The sequence below is a fragment of the Setaria viridis genome, chromosome 9 (assembly GCF_005286985.2).
Source record: "Setaria viridis chromosome 9, Setaria_viridis_v4.0, whole genome shotgun sequence".
Taxonomy (NCBI): domain Eukaryota; kingdom Viridiplantae; phylum Streptophyta; class Magnoliopsida; order Poales; family Poaceae; genus Setaria; species Setaria viridis.
In genome coordinates this window covers 7,882,824-7,898,259 of record NC_048271.2, presented here as the reverse complement: position 1 = coordinate 7,898,259, position 15,436 = coordinate 7,882,824, and the positions used below count along the sequence as shown (strand labels likewise).

Below are 15,436 nucleotides of genomic sequence, written 5' to 3'. Positions count from 1 at the left end.
CCCTGAATCATCATACGATTCACTGCCGTCGAATCCATTCTGAAACAGCCGACCCGGCGAAACCAATGGCCTCCGGCCACAGCCCCCCGCCCGACTCTTCCACACCCGCGCCGCAATCCGCTTCGCTAGTCGGCTACTCGCGACGTAGTACATCCTATTCACTCACGCCCACGCTGGCCGCCGCCGCATCCTTGCTCTTGCTCGCGTCGCGCCCGCCTCGGCCGCGTCCCGCCTCCGCCCCACGCTGGCGCCCGCCGGCCGTCCTTGCTCGCCGCCGCCACCCGACTACCGAGGTACGATACCGTTTTGCTTTTCGGAGTCCTCGGTGGCTGGTGAATCCCAAGCAAAAAAAAGAAAAGGTTCCTTGTTTTTTTTTTGGTTCAAAACTGATTCGAGGCACTGAGCTACGCTGAGCTGGAAAGAGTGCTCCTTGGTCCGACGTTTCGCTGCCGCAATTTTCGTTTCTCATCATTTGAGAAGAGCGGAGTGCTTGATTTCGGTTTGCTTTCCCCTCCTCATATGGTGCCTTGATCTTGTTTCAGGTCGGCCCCCTAGGTGTTGCTGCTTCAATACGGCGGCGGTGTGGTTCTGGAATAGTTGTGGTGGGAAAGGCTGGATTTTCGTCTCCGGTTGGGAGGATACTCGGCCTGGTCGCCCATGATTAACTCTGCTATGCGTCTCACCATTTCGGTATAAGGAAACACATCATATTCTCACAGTCCACAACCATTGCAACAATTATGTAGTGTTTATTCTTTGTCAATTGTGGTCATCAGTTTTGGAGGATTGGATCAAGGTAGATAATACGAGGACCTGAGCTTGATAAGCAGCTGGGTATTTGGTTCGAAGGTGTGGATCCAGACTGATCCCGTTATTTCTACACCATGGATGGTGTGTGGAGCATAGAATCTCTGGCTGCTGGTGATGGCCGGCATAACCTTTTACGAACCCTTGGGCCGACACTCCTGATTTCAATGGGGTATATTGACCTTGGAAAGTGGTTGTCGACTGTAGATGCTGGATCTCGGTTTGGGTATGATCTTGTGCTGCTGGTGGTACTTTTCAATTTCACAGCTGTTCTATACCAGTATCAGTCAGTTTGTATCGGCATGGTCACAGGGAAGAATCTTGCAGAGGTACGAATTTAGTTAGTCCTTTCTTACTTAGTAGAATTCTCACCAGGACTATCGCATAGAGACAACCCCGATTGTAGCTGATAGTACAAGATATTAACAGAAAATTGAGAGTTTTGGTATTTTATATGTATGTCGAGATCTTAATTTCACAAATCCCCTTTGAGTCAAGCAAACATTTTCGAGTAGATAGAGGGCTGCTTAATTAGATCAAACAAGTGCCAGGTTTCATGTTCATGTGCCTTGGGGACGGTTTTATTACTGCTATTATATGAAATTAAAAACTGTGGTGTAAAAGAAAATATTTTTGCACTTGTTGCAGCAAAACATGATGGTTATAGAATAGGACTCACCACAGAAGAGATAACTATGACAGTACAACATTGTGGTGCCAGTGTTATTTTTCCTCTGGAGATTGAATGGATGATTCGGCGCGCGTGCGCGTGTGTGTTTTGAAACCTCTCAGATTTACCCCTTTTTTAACAGAAGACAAGGAACCTCGTTCTCATGAATTAACATCTATTTACCAACTTTGTAGTTTGAAGTTTAAGTTCTGTTGGGAAAATAATTATGTGATGTACATTTTCTTCAGCTATTTCAGCATATTCTTCTGCTGTTCTTAGCATCTTACTTGTGTTAGTTTTACATGAACGATAGATTTGCCACCAGGAGTACAGTAAGACAATCTGTTTTGTTCTTGGTCTTCAGGCAGGACTGTCCTTATTTACTGCAGAACTAACCATGGTATGCCTGCACACTTTGGACGAGTCTATATTCCGTCAATGCTTCCTTAGGGGATATTCATGTGCTCATGCTATGCATACATTACTTCTAGAGTAAAGTCTACCAGATCATGGAACTAGCTCCCATCTTTCTAACAACTTTTGTCTATTTTAGGTTGCAGGCATAGCAATTGGGTTCAACCTTGTGTTTGAATATGGTGATGTCATTACAGGCATATGTTTTTCAAGTGTTTTAGTTAATCTGCTACCATACGCTGTCTCCCATCTGGTAAATTTAATCACTCCAAAGAACTGCATCATATAAGGACGACCTGCTCTAATACCTTATGTATTTCTGGTTTTGTGTGCGTGCCCATTCTAGGGCAAGAGGATGGCTGGAACATTCAATGCTTGCCTTGCAGGCTTTGCGCTTCTTTGTTTCGTTCTAGGTTTGTTAGTCAGTCAACCAAAAGTCTCCATCAATATGAATGTGATGTTCCCCAAGTTGAGTGGTGAGAATGCTTACTCACTGATGGCACTTCTTGGCGGAAATGTAATAGCACACAACTTTTATGTTCATTCATCAGTGGTTCAGGTAAATCAAGCTGTCTCTTGCTCGTGATTAGTTGCAATTATCAGATAACGGCATAGCACATATAGATTTACATTTGTTGTGCTACACCATGCCAAACTTGTCTTCCATAAAAGGGTGATGTGTCGTTTCCTTTTTCTGGATGTGTCTTCTATGGTGTATGTGACTTTCCAATAATTAAATTATACTACCAGGACCTCAATTTTATTCAGTTGAAAGTGCTTTATTTTCCACCTATGGCAGAATTCTTATATAACACATCATTAGAAACACTATCTACTATAGTTTCTGGTGACTGACAATGAAACTATCTTTGGTAGCATGTCATTTACAGTCCGTAACTTGATAACCTGAGTGATAATGAATCTCAAACAGAGAAACGTAGGGGTCTCCCAACTGTTTCAGCTCAAAAGAGAAGCAAAGAAACAGATAAACATATTTTGATACTCATCAATGATCCCTGTTAAATCCTTGACTATTTCAGATCACCTTCATCAGTGACAGCCTGATGGGCCCCGAATGTATAGAGAGGGCACTAATTAATGACACACTAGAAGTCTTACTGGATTGTCATACTCAAATTGCATAACCACTCACTCAACCATTCAGATCTTTCCTTAAAATCTACACATCAAATCATTGCATTATACTTTCGTAGTCTCCATTCCATTCTGATAAAACAGATCACTTTCCTTGATCTGCCTTGGTTGTATGTTAATTCAGATATCATATTTGCAGATTCAAAGAAGATCTCCAGCTCCTACCCTTGGTTCCCTGTTCCATGACCATCTGTTTTCTCTATTATTCATATTTACTGGGGTTTTTCTTGTGAACTATATTCTAATAAGCTTGGCGGCAGATGAATCCACTAACATAGTACTCAGCAGCTTTCAAGATGGTATAGAGTTAATGAACCAGGTGCGTCCAATTTCTATTTATCTGTCAAGCCCTTTGTGCTACTGCCTATTACTATTAGTATTCTAGCAGCAATCGAACTCAGAAGTTCAGGATCTCTAGCATATCTCTGTTGGATTGTTTGCAATTGTCCAAAATGGTTAAGAGTACGAGTATATTGTCCACCTTTCCTCAGCAGTTTACGCTTTCGAGTGAACTAGGTGTGGCTTGAGAGCTTGTTGGTAGGGAATCCTCTTTTCTTAACTTGATGAATAATGAGTCCCTGCTCATATATTTATAGTTGGGACCTCCTAGCACATCCAAACTTACTAAAACATGTCGATGGACCTTCTACCTTAAAAGAGATAGCCGTCTAATGTAAATATACCGGGTAATATCCTTACTGACCTAACTTATATAACTGTCGGGCCAACAGCTAGAGGAGCCAGTGGCGTGTGGATCAGTCCGTCACCTTTACGTGTCTTGTGGGCATTACAGCATGTAATTCAGTAAAAGTACCATGGCTTTGAATATGGATTCTGCATTACTGCTCCTTGCTGAGTTCATGTATATCTTCATCTCCTGCAGATGTTTGTGAGTCCTGCAGCGCCAGTTGTGTTGTTAGTGATCCTTCTCTTTTCTAGCCACATCATCTCATTGACATCTATTGTTGGTAGTGATGTGATTTTAAAGAACTTTTTTGGCGTTAAACTGCCTCATTCTGCGCATCATCTGCTACTTAAGGGCTTCGCTGTGATTCCTACTATCTACTGTGCAAAAGTCGCAGGTTCTGAAGGGGTATATCAGTTACTTATTATTTGCCCAGTTATCCAGGCTATGTCCGTTCCTTCATCTGTTATCCCCCTTTTTCGTGTTTCCTCATCAAGATCAATAATGGGCAGCTACAGGATATCTTTGTATGCTGAAATATGTGCCGCTCTTGCATTTCTTCTTATGCTATTTACAAATATCATTTTTGCGGCGGAAATCTTGTTTGGTGATAGCACCTGGACAAACAACCTCAAAGGAAACACTGGAGGCCTTGTATTAATTCCATATACCGTCATGGTCCTAATTTTGTCTGGAACTATTGCTTTTACGCTGTTCCTTGCTGTTACTCCACTAAAGTCAGAAAGTAATGAAGCTGAAACTCAGGAGTTGTCTGTGCACCCACAGAGAGAAACATCGGACATTACTCATCATAGAGAAGAGACTTATCTGGAAAATGTTGCGCATGAAGAGGTTCATTGGCCTTCTGTTCCAAAGGATTCATTGGAAGGACATGAGAAATCAGCTTTGGGGCATACCGAGAGTTCTGAAATCTCTACAGAATCTGATCATGATGCTCAACCACCAACTGCTCATAGGGAAATCAATCCAGAAGCTCACCCCACACCATCTATATTCTGTGAGGAGCCAAAATCTGTTGAAGCTGATTTGACAGGGCCAATATCAAAAGTTTGTACTGATGCCATAGTAGAACAAAGTACCGCAGACAATATCAAAGTGGAGAGGGCAACTGAGAAGATTGTTCAAGTAGAAACAGATTTTTTCACACAGAAGGATACTGATGTTTCACATGATTTGGAATTTGAGAAATATCCTGGAGGTAAGGCACCTTCTTTCACTTCTGATGGTCCACCTTCTCTTACACTGAGCAGGGGGAACACTGATGCTGGTAATATCAGTGGTACTGATACCCTCTCAAAACAGCCTGTACTGGGCCGCGCAGCAAGGAGGCAGTTAGCATCAATTCTTGATGATTTCTGGGGGTGTTTTTTTGATTATCACGGTAAGCTTACGCAAGAGGCCAGCACTAAAAGGGTCAGCTTTTTTATTGGACTGGACTTGAGAGCAGCTGGTTCTGCTGTGAGAAAAGATAATCTGTCCATTGAAGCTTACAGGAGCCCCATGATGAGAGATGAGATGCATGGGTCAGCTACTGCACTGAACAAATGGGACTCTAGTGATAAGGAACTCTCTAATCCAGACCTGAGTTTTGGGCTCCAGATGGGTGCCATGGGTTCGCCAAGCTGGTCTCAAGGCACGCATTTACCAAACAGAGATAGTCCCAGTTCTGGCAGAACCTTCATTGAGCAAAATGCTGAACTTTTTTCCAATTTCCATGCACCATCTTACTCAGATAACCAGTTTTATCAGCCTGCTACCATTCATGGGTATCACCTAGCAAACTATTTAAAAGGCATGAATGCAAGTCGAAATCTGCAGTCAAGCACTCAACTGGACCCACGCCGACTTCCTAGATCTTCTGAATCTGCTATTACTGGCTCTACGATGAATGCTCATAACCAGGATGTGCTTGGATCACTGGGACCTAGCTCTATGCAAAGCCCAACATTGAACCGCTTAACTACAATGGCAGTGGATAGATCTTATTACGATCCTACCTACGTTGGTGAGAGTGTAGGCTCATCTGCTTACTCAAAGAAGTACCACAGTTCACCTGACATATCTAAGGTTATTGCTGCAAGCAGAAATGCTTTCTTGGATGAAGCAAATTTGGGCGGTCCTGCTGCAAATCTGTCATACCTTAGTAGGTTGGCATCTGAAAAATCACGGTATATGGACTCAGCGGGCAGGTCCTCATCTCCATTTAACATGCTCTCACAACATAACGCTCAGAGAGAGAACTCTATGCAGTCGAGTATGAATATCAACACCAAATCCCTTTGGGCGCAGCAGCCATTTGAACAATTGTTTGGTGTGCCAAGTGCAGAGTTGAACAAAAGAGACGTGAACACTGCCCGTGGACCAAGTAGTGCCACAAAGGAGGATTTCTCTTACACAGTGGTTGAGGCAGAACTCGTTAGCTCTCTTAGATTTTGCATCATGAAGCTGTTGAAGCTGGAAGGATCGGGTTGGCTCTTTGGTCAAAACGGCGGTTGTGATGAAAATCTAATTGATCAAGTCTCTGAAGCCGAGAGAGTTTCACGAGAAAAAACAAGTGATGACAGAGACGCCAATGCCATGTGCAGAGGGCCCAATTGTGGAGATTATTGCATTTGGCAGGCTTCCCTGGTTGTGAGTTTCAGTGTCTGGTGTATCCATCGGGTGCTAGACCTTTCCCGTGTGGAAAGTAGGCCAGAACTTTGGGGGAAGTATACTTACGTTCTCAACCGTCTTCAGGTGATCCTTCTGTCTCCATGTCTATTTTTCAGCAAATTACAGAGCATGTTCTTACTGCTAGAAATGGGATAAACTTGAGAAATAGATTACGCCATTGGTTGTGCACTTGTGCTGGTGCCTTGGCAATGCAACAAAGTTTGTTAAACATATTTGAACCAAGTTCCATTGTCCTTTAAAATGTTCCATGCCAATTGATTAAAGCAAAAAATCAGACATATATCAGCTTCGTTTAGAGTTTGGGAATTTTACGTCATGTTTACTCTTGGGGTTCATTTTGTCTCCCAATATTTCTGAAAAATGTTTATTCTTGATGTAGGGAATCATTGAACCTGCATTCTCCAAGCCCCGGAAACCCCTAACGGGGTGCGCCTGCCTCACGAACGCAGGCACGGTTGGCAAGCCCATCCCCGGCAGCTTCACTACGGCTGCTGAGATCCTGGAGGTGATCAAGGGCGTGGAGCAGGCTGTCTCTGGCCGCAAGGGCCGGATTGGCACGGCAGCTGGAGACGTCGCCTTCCCCAAGGGGAAGGAGAACCTGGCCTCCGTGCTCAAGCGATACAAACGTAGGCTCTCCAGCAAGACGCTGGCAGGGCACTAGAACCGGGGGGGGGGGGGGGGGGGGGGGGGGGGGGGGGGGGGGAGGCCATATTCTTGCATGCTGGTTTTGCAGGCCGACTAGCCACTACAGGCTGTCAGGCCGTGTGCTATTTTGCTGCTTCTAGTGTCATGGGTTGCAAGATTTTCCTTTGCACCTTTTTTGGCCTCTGGTCCGTCCCAGTTTTTGCATTTGATGTTCCCAACAAGCGGCCGAGGGTTGTCCGATGTACGTCATGAGTTGTTGTTTCCTGAAGCAGACCTGTTGTAAAAATGTACAGTTCAGTGTAACTCCAAGTCTCCAGCTCACTTTTTTGGCCTTCGGTGCCGTACCATGTGAAATTGTAGGAATGCTGCTGCTCTAAAAAAAATTGTAGGAATGCTGTGTTTTTGTTTACAATAACGGCAAGGTTGCGGCTGAGACTTCCCGGGATCATTTTGCCTGGTTCCTGAATGTCCGGTAGTTCAGGTTCAGGGATTTCAGTTCAGATGCAGACCATATGTCGCCGAGGCCCGTCGCTCCGTCCCCTTGTGAGATGCCATGGGTAAGCCGCCACGCGACCTTGGGGCGAGCGGTTCCGGCGTGGAGGGTTCCGCCGTTCCGGAACAACGCCGCATCCCTGTTCCGGCGCCATGGTGTCATGTCTCCATCTCTGTAAGCGGTAAGCCCCGATACGTGGCGGCCATGCCTTTAGTTTCAGTGATGGTCTAGGGGACACAATGGCCTACTGCTCGCCGCCATCCGCCCGGCCTGGCGGTGGCGGCCTCCACCTCGGCGCCGTACAGAGCTAATAAGATGAGGGCAGGCTTCAGTTGTCTTCTTCAGTTCTTCTATCACTGTATAAGAAGAAGAAAAAACATCTGGAGTAAGTCATACGGATTTGGTTCTTCGCAGGCACGGAGCTACACCTAGTTGTTCTTTTTTTGAGCGTGTCTGAGTTCTTTTTGGCTATTCCTGCACTTAATTGGAAAGAGGATTCTTGGTCCGACAACTTGCTGGCTTATATGGTGCTTTGATCCCGTTGCAGGTGGCTCGGTGTTAAGGTAAGACACTCCCTGTACTAGTTCATGGTTACCTCTGCAGTGCTTCTGCTCACCATTTCCATAAGTATATATTATCCTCAAATCCCTAGTAGTCCCAACCGTTTGCAAGAATTCAGTGGTGTTCATTTTTTGTGAAGCTAAAGATTGTGGAATGTCGATTGTGATGGATGGAGCTTAGATCAGGAACGGCATGCCCTGGTTTTTACAGTGCTAGCTGTGGATGGTCATCATCTCTGAAGAGTGTGGTAGTCGACTGCTTGGATCATAAAGACAGAGAGCAGAGGGCTGGAGTTTGATAAGTTGCCTCCTGCCTAGGCTCAGTGGTGTGCCCCCATACTGAGCTTTTGCTCATCATCATTGTTTCCACAACATGAATGCTGTGCAGAGTATACAATCTCTGGCCGCTGGGGGTGCTCAGCGTAATCTTTTCCGAACCCTTGGACCAACACTTCTGATCTCGATGGCATATATTGACCTTGGAAAGTGGTTGGTCGCGGTGGATGCTGGATCTCGTTTTGGGTACGATCTTGTGCTACTGGTGCTGCTGTTCAATCTCTCAGCCATTTTATGTCAATATCTGTCAACTTGTATCGGCATGGTCACCGGGAAAAATCTTGCACAGGTACAGACTTACTGAGCACTTTCTTACTGTTAAAATCTGTGGAACTCATACCAGTCACCAGTCACCACAACCACCACCTGATATCTCACCGGTTCTAGCTGGTATAATTGAGTTTAGCATTATTACCTCGAGAGTTGTAAGTACTTATGTAAGTAATGATGATAATTTGGCAATCTCTCACCTGTGTACCTATCAATTATCTTGGAGTAGACAAGGATGCCTTCAATTACAAAGTTTTGGATCCCCTGTTCATCCCTTCAGAATGTGTGTATCAGTTCTGTTTAATAAATACAAAGTCTTGGTCTTGAGCCGCACCCCAAAAAAACGTTTCTGAACAGAACATGATATGACTGAAATAGTTACTATTTGCTGCGTGCCTGTATTGTTATTTGTGAAATTTACTTCAGGGTTGGTTGGAGGACTCCGGAAACTGCAGAAGTTTCTCACAATAACCCTAATTTTTATATATACAATGACAGTACAGAATACAGATCACATGTTTTATTTAAAATCTCTCAGTTTTCTTTTAATACAAAAGGAAAAAGTGTTAGATATTCATATCTGACAGCAGCCTTTGTAGCTTTGGGAAAATTCTATCTAGAAAATACTCCTTTTATTCTATATTTCCTTAAGATGTTTTCTGGATAGGCTTCTGGATATCTTAACTTACTTTCTACTTTAATTTTACATGACCAAATAGATTTGCCACCAGGAGTACAGTCAGGTGATATGTGTTGTTCTTGGTCTTCAGGCATGGCTATCCTTGTTAACCTCTGAGCTAACCATGGTATGTCTATAAACTATAGATTTTTCCTTCTCTAGCAATGCTTACTGGAGCATGTCAATGGCTCTAATCTTTTAAACACTTAACGTCTGTCTATTTTAGATTGCAGGCGTGGGAGTGGGGTTCAACCTTGTGTTTTGAACGTGATGATCTTATCACAGGAATATGTTTTGCAAGTGTTGTAGTTAATCTGCTACCATACACACTCTCCCGTCTGGTAAATCTGTAAATCCCAAAATAACTGCATCATAATAAGATGACCTGCTCTAAGTTTATGACCTTCTGTGATTCTGGTTTCCTGCTCGTGCTCATTCTAGGATAAGAGGGTGGCTGGCATGTTTAATGCCTGCATAGCTGGCTTTACACTTCTGTGTTTTGTCCTTGGTTTATTATTGAGTCATCCCCAAACCCCTGTCAATATGAATGTGATGTTTCCCAAGCTCAGTGGTGAAAGTGCTTATTCACTGATGGCACTTCTTGGCGCAAATATAATAGCTCACAACTTCTATACTCATTCATCATTTGTTCAGGTAAGTTTCAACATCTGTTACTAAGGCTTGCATACAGTTTTCAGATGACACGTAGATTTGGTGCACTTAGTTTTGTGAAACCTATCTTGCATTAAAAGTTTGTGTCCTATCAATCCTGAATGTGTCATTTACAATGAAAGTGATGTTTCATGTTTTACCACAAGAGTGCTGAATGTAATGAATACATAGTAAGAAAATGCTTTATCATGATGAGGAACAGGATTGTTGGTGTTTTTTTTTCCTTGAGAGAAAGGATTGTTGGTGTTTTTTTTTTCCTTGAGAGAAAGGATTGTTGGTGTTTGGTCATGCTGCTGCTTTCATGTCTAAAGCAGCCTATTCGCAGCATATTTTTTGTTCGTTCGTGTTGCCAGAGTTCTCATAGTATGAACAAGTCTTCTGCATTGTTGTTGTATGATCGATTACTTTATAAATTGATCTTCATCAAGAAATCATACTGCGTTGATTAACAAAAGCAGTACAATGGATCCAGAAAATAAATGGTAGTTAAGGTTGTTAGTGTTTTAAGATATCATAATTAACAAAACACATCAAGTGATTGCAATTTACTTTGTACCCTCTTCTCTTTGACAGACCAAATCACATTATTCTTGGTTCGTTCACTGATTATTTGATCTTCTATGGTTTGTTGTGTGTTGATTCACATATCGTATGTGCAGGTTCAGAGATCTTCGGTTGTTACCCTTGGTTCCCTGTTTCACGACCACCTTTTCACTATATTATTTATATTCACGGGGATTTTTCTTGTGAATTATATTCTCCTGAGTTCAGCAGCAGATGAATCCAGTGCCACAATGGTCATGAACTTTCAAGATGCTATGGAGCTAATGCACCAGGTTTCTCTCAAGTTTCTTCTTATTATACCTTTGTTCACTTTCTGACACATATTAATGTTTGAGCAGTGTTAAAAAAAAACAAAAGTTAGGTATCTAGAATTTCTCCTATAACTCGCATGTTTGGATTTGCAACTGTATGAAATTTGTTGAAATATGAATACAGTGTCTACCTTCCCCCCAAAACTTAAGCTTTCGCGTTTTCCATTGGTCATCGGTGCATTGAATTGTGATATGGTATTCTTGACCTGGCCTGCACAATTTCAATAAAAAGATAATTGTAATACTTTTTTAGCTCATCTCCTGGATCTTATGGAGAACAGAAATAAGTGGTGTCATTGAATTATGAGCATATTGATCACTGTTCTTCAAGAACTTAAGCTTCTGTATGAGCATCATGTTTAATAAAAGGGAGAAGTCTATTTTTAACCATCCAACTATCGTATCATCTCGGTTTGGTTTTGACCGTCGAATCGCAAAAACAGAAATCTTTGACCACCCAACTATCAAAACCGTTCCAATTTAACCCCCCTTTGGCATGGCTCTCCCACTGGCTCTTGCAGCAGGTTTTGCACAAGCTGTACCAAACGTCTCAAATGAAAACAGCTTCAACCTGTGAGCCTTGAACCGCACAAAAGCCGCTGGCCAAAACAACTGGACGGGATGAGCAGCAAAAAATGGCTTCGCCGGCTTCTCCCCATCCACGTACGTGATTTTCCATCCTTCTCCCCGGCTGCTCTCCTCCCCGGCGCACGCGCGCCGACGGTCACCTCCCTGCGCCGCGCCCCACCGCCTCCTGTGCCGCGCCTCGCCTACACCCCGCCCGCCAGGTGCACGCGCTCGCGCGGGGCCACAGCGTGGGGGCATGACCGCCGGGAGGGAGAGTCTGGGAGGGAGGAGGGAGGAGAGAGGAGGGGCCGGCTGGGATCGGATAAGGAGAGAGGAGGGGCGGTCGGGATAGGATGAGGAGAGAGGAGGGGAAAAGAAAAGAGGGGGAAAGAGAAATAAAAAAGGAAAGAAAAAGAAAAGGAAAATGAAGAGAAAAAAGAAAAAGAAAAGAGAGAGAGAAAAATATAAGGGTATTTTGGACATTTGACATCTTCTTTGTATTCTAAAAAGCTAGCAGAAGCCATTTTTCCAAATGTTTTCGTACAAAATAAGATAGAGCCAGAAAAAGTTGCTTTTCCATAGGAGCGAGAGCTCTTTTTTCACGAGTCAAAGCTGTGCCAAACGGGGCCTTAGCATGTGTTTGGTTTGGAGATAAGAAGATAAGAAGGGATAGGACGGTGCCGTTCCTATTTTTTTGGGATGGGATCATCTCGTCTGATGTTTGGTTGAGAGGGATGGATTCATCCCAGTTTTTTGTTTGGTACGATGGATTAAAAATGAGGGACGGATGACTGCATGTGTTTAGTGGGACCCACATGTTATCTTCTTTTCTTTCTCCTCACCCTTATCTTCTCCAACCAGCCCCATCTCCCCATCCGCCGCCGGCCAGCCGGTTCCTGCGCCCGCCGGAGGTCCCTGCCGCCCCAGGCTGCGCCACCCCCGCCGGAGATCCCTGCCGCCCAGGCCGCACCGCCCCTGCTCACCCCCGCCGGAGGTCCCTGCTGGCCGTGGGCACCGGTCGCGCCGCCGGGGGTGCTCGCCCCGCTGGCCCTGGGCACCGGCTGCCGGAGGAACAAGTCAGCCCCGTTCGCCCCACCGACCCCGGTCGCCTCGCTGGCCACAGGCCGTGCCGCTGGCCGTGGGCACCGACCGCGGCGCCGGGGGCGCTCGCCCCGCTGGCCCTGGGCATCGGCTGCCGGAGGACCCCGCCGGCCCCGTTCACCTTGCTGGCCACAGGCCGCGCCGCCAGAGGACCGCACCCCCGCCAGCCTTGGCCCCAGGCTGCGCCGCTAGAGATCCCGCCCCTGCAGGCCTTGGGCCCATGCCACGCCGCTTGTGGAGTCTCGCCGGAGACGGAGAAGGAGAAGCCCCCGCGCCAGTTTGGTCCGAACGGAGAAAGACGAAGCTAGACGGCCTCGAAGTGGGATGACCCCGTTCACTCGTTTTGGCCGGACAGGATCATCCCGCATCGTGATATTCCCATTTGTGGACCGTCTCATCCCTCGTAGCTCCAAACCAAACACTATCAAATATCAAATTTGGGATCGTCCCGTCCCGTCCCCGGTACCAAACGCACCCTTAGCCATCGGGCTGTGTTGGTGGGTGGCTTCGATGGCGTGGACGCCACATGGCGGTGGGGGCCACATGTCAGACTCTCTCTCTCCTCACTCTTTCTCCTTTCCTCTCCCTCGCTTCTCTCTCCGCCGCCGGTCGCCCTCCCCCGCGCCTCCCCTGCATCGTCGGAGGTCGAGCAGGAGGAGCTCCGCCACGGGCTCAGTCCACCGGATCCGGCGCGGCGCGGGACGGCCACCGGAGACCGGCGTGAGGCGGGGGCGACCGGCCGTGGCGGTGAGGGGCGTCGGAGGCGCGACGGCCTAGGCCCCGGCGCGGATCCAGATCTAGGGGGTCCGTGCGGGAGGAGCTTGAGCGCCGCCGCTCGCAACCCGCTAGTCCAGGCCGCGGCGGCCTACGAGCACGGCGCAGACGCGGCAGCCTTAGGTGTCCGCGCGGGACGACCTCAGCGGCGACCTCGGGCACCGCAGCCTGCGTCCCCGGGTCCAGGCCTCCGAGCGGGAGGAGCTCGGCCGCGACCTCGGGCGCTGCTCGGTCCTGCAAATCCGCGGCGTGGCTAGCGACGGGCCCCAGCGGCGAGCGGCGGCGACCCCGCCCCGGCCATGAGGCGCCGGTACTCCTCACGATGCAGGGGAGGCGCGGAGGAGAGATAAGAGAGGGAGAGGAGAGAAGAAGGAGAGAGGAGAGAGACGGTCCTGACATGTGAGCCCTACTACCACGTGGCGTCCATGTGGCGTCCATGGCAGCGAAACCACCACCCACCAAAACTCGATGGTCAAATTTGAACGGTTTTTATAGTTGGATGGTCAAATATTTCTGATTTTGCATTTCGATGGTCAAAATCAAACCGAAACAAAAGTTGGATGGTAAAAAATGGACTTCTTCCTTAATAAAAACAGCCATCATTTTTTAAGTTTGGATTCCACATGAAGCCCCTTCCTGAATTCTGTGGATTCTTGTCTTCTGCAGATATTTACAAATCCTGCGGCACCAATTGTGTTATTAGTGATCCTTCTCTTTTCTAGCCATATCATCTCATTGACATGCCTTGTTAGTAGTGATGTTATTTCAGAGAACTTCTTTGGTATAGAACTGCCTCTGTCAGCACATCGTCTGCTACCTAAGGGTTTTGCTATGATTCTTAGTATCTACTGTGCGAAGGTTGCTGGTCCTGGAGGGATATATCAGTCACTTATTATGTGCCCAGTTATCCAGGCTATGGTTCTTCCGTCATCATTTATACCCATTCTGCGTGTTTCCTCATCAAGATTATGGATGGGAAGATACAGAGTCTCTCTATATGTTGAAATATTGGCCTTCCTTGCGTTCCTTCTTGCGCTGTTTACAAATATCATTTTTGCAGCGGAAATTCTGTTTGGTGATAGCACTTGGACAAACAACCTGAAAGGAGACACTGGAAGCCCCGTCGTACTTCCATATTCTGTCGTAGTCCTAATTTCGTGTGCATCGATTGCATTTACACTGTTCCTTTCTGTTATTCCGCTAAAATCAGCGAGCAATGAAGCTTAGACTCGGTTGCTGTCAGTGCACTCACAGAGGGAAACATAGGAAACTACTTATAGAAAAACTGAAATATATGGAAAAGTTTGTACGTGAAGAAGTTCAGAGCTCTTGTGTCGGCGCTGTTCCCATGGATTCACTGAAAGGAAAGTTGTGCACAGGGAGAGCTTAAGAGGTCTTCCATTGGCACCGTCCCAAGGGGTTCATTGGAGGGTCATCAGAAATCATTGGAGGGTTCATTGGAGCTTTCGACTGCTGAATCTGATTGGGTCTCTGGGCAATTGAATGCTGCTGATACAATGATTAATCCTGAAGCTCACCCTCACCGTACAGAACCCACGAGGAGTGAAAACTCAGTTGGTGTTGATTGGACAGAGCTTCTTGCAGAGGTTTTTACTGCCATCGTAGTAGAACACACAGCTGCAGAAAATGCCGGAATGAAGAGCTCAAATGAAAAGGCATCGTCGAGGAGATTAACAGTGCTACCATCTTTTCGCGCTTTGCTAGCACTGTTCCAGGCTGCCTGCTGTTTCTCAGGTCCTGGGCGCCTGGGCCTGAGAGCCTTTTCACCGTTGGCCACTTCCTTTTTTTTTTTTAATTTTGCATGGGGATGTTCTTGCAGTGGCTAAAGGTGTCCCTGCATCTGCTACACGAATGAGAGGCCTAGAGGTTGTACATGAGATGCAATAATTTGCTGAACCAGCATTGTAAACTCCTGAGCAGAGCTTATGTCGCTATATGATACTACTCCTATTATAGAGAGTTAGAGACTAGAGCATGGTAGACAGTTGGAGAGGCTCTATCTCCTGCTGGCATGAATC

At 46.3% G+C, this 15,436-nt stretch overlaps 1 protein-coding gene and 1 pseudogene across 2 annotated transcripts; both read left to right on the top strand.

The window, feature by feature from the left end:
• Positions 1-75: 75 nt before the first annotated feature.
• Positions 76-7,098, top strand: LOC117838363 (protein ETHYLENE-INSENSITIVE 2). Of its 2 annotated transcripts, XM_034718366.2 has the most exons (9): positions 76-293; positions 543-690; positions 777-1,136; positions 1,791-1,877; positions 2,031-2,144; positions 2,238-2,450; positions 3,186-3,365; positions 3,930-6,488; positions 6,805-7,098. In XM_034718366.2, the coding sequence occupies exons 3-9, from the start codon at positions 885-887 to the stop codon at positions 7,084-7,086; spliced, it is 3,687 nt and encodes a 1,228-aa protein (XP_034574257.1). In that variant the 5' UTR covers positions 76-293; positions 543-690; positions 777-884; the 3' UTR covers positions 7,087-7,098. The 2 variants fall into 2 exon arrangements, with proteins under 2 accessions (XP_034574257.1, XP_034574258.1); XM_034718367.2 differs by lacking the exon at positions 1,791-1,877.
• A 27-nt stretch (positions 7,099-7,125) lies between these two features.
• On the top strand, positions 7,126-15,381 carry LOC117838366 (protein ETHYLENE-INSENSITIVE 2-like; annotated as a pseudogene).
• Positions 15,382-15,436: the final 55 nt, after the last annotated feature.

Excerpts from the sequence above, each read along its gene's own strand:
- LOC117838363 (XM_034718366.2), top strand. The coding sequence starts at position 885 with ATGGATGGTGTGTGGAGCATAGAATCTCTGGCTGCTGGTGATGGCCGG. Across the intron at positions 1,137-1,790 it reads CAGGGAAGAATCTTGCAGAG|ATTTGCCACCAGGAGTACAG; the intron begins GTACGAATTTAG and ends CATGAACGATAG. Across the intron at positions 1,878-2,030 it reads TTACTGCAGAACTAACCATG|GTTGCAGGCATAGCAATTGG; the intron begins GTATGCCTGCAC and ends TGTCTATTTTAG.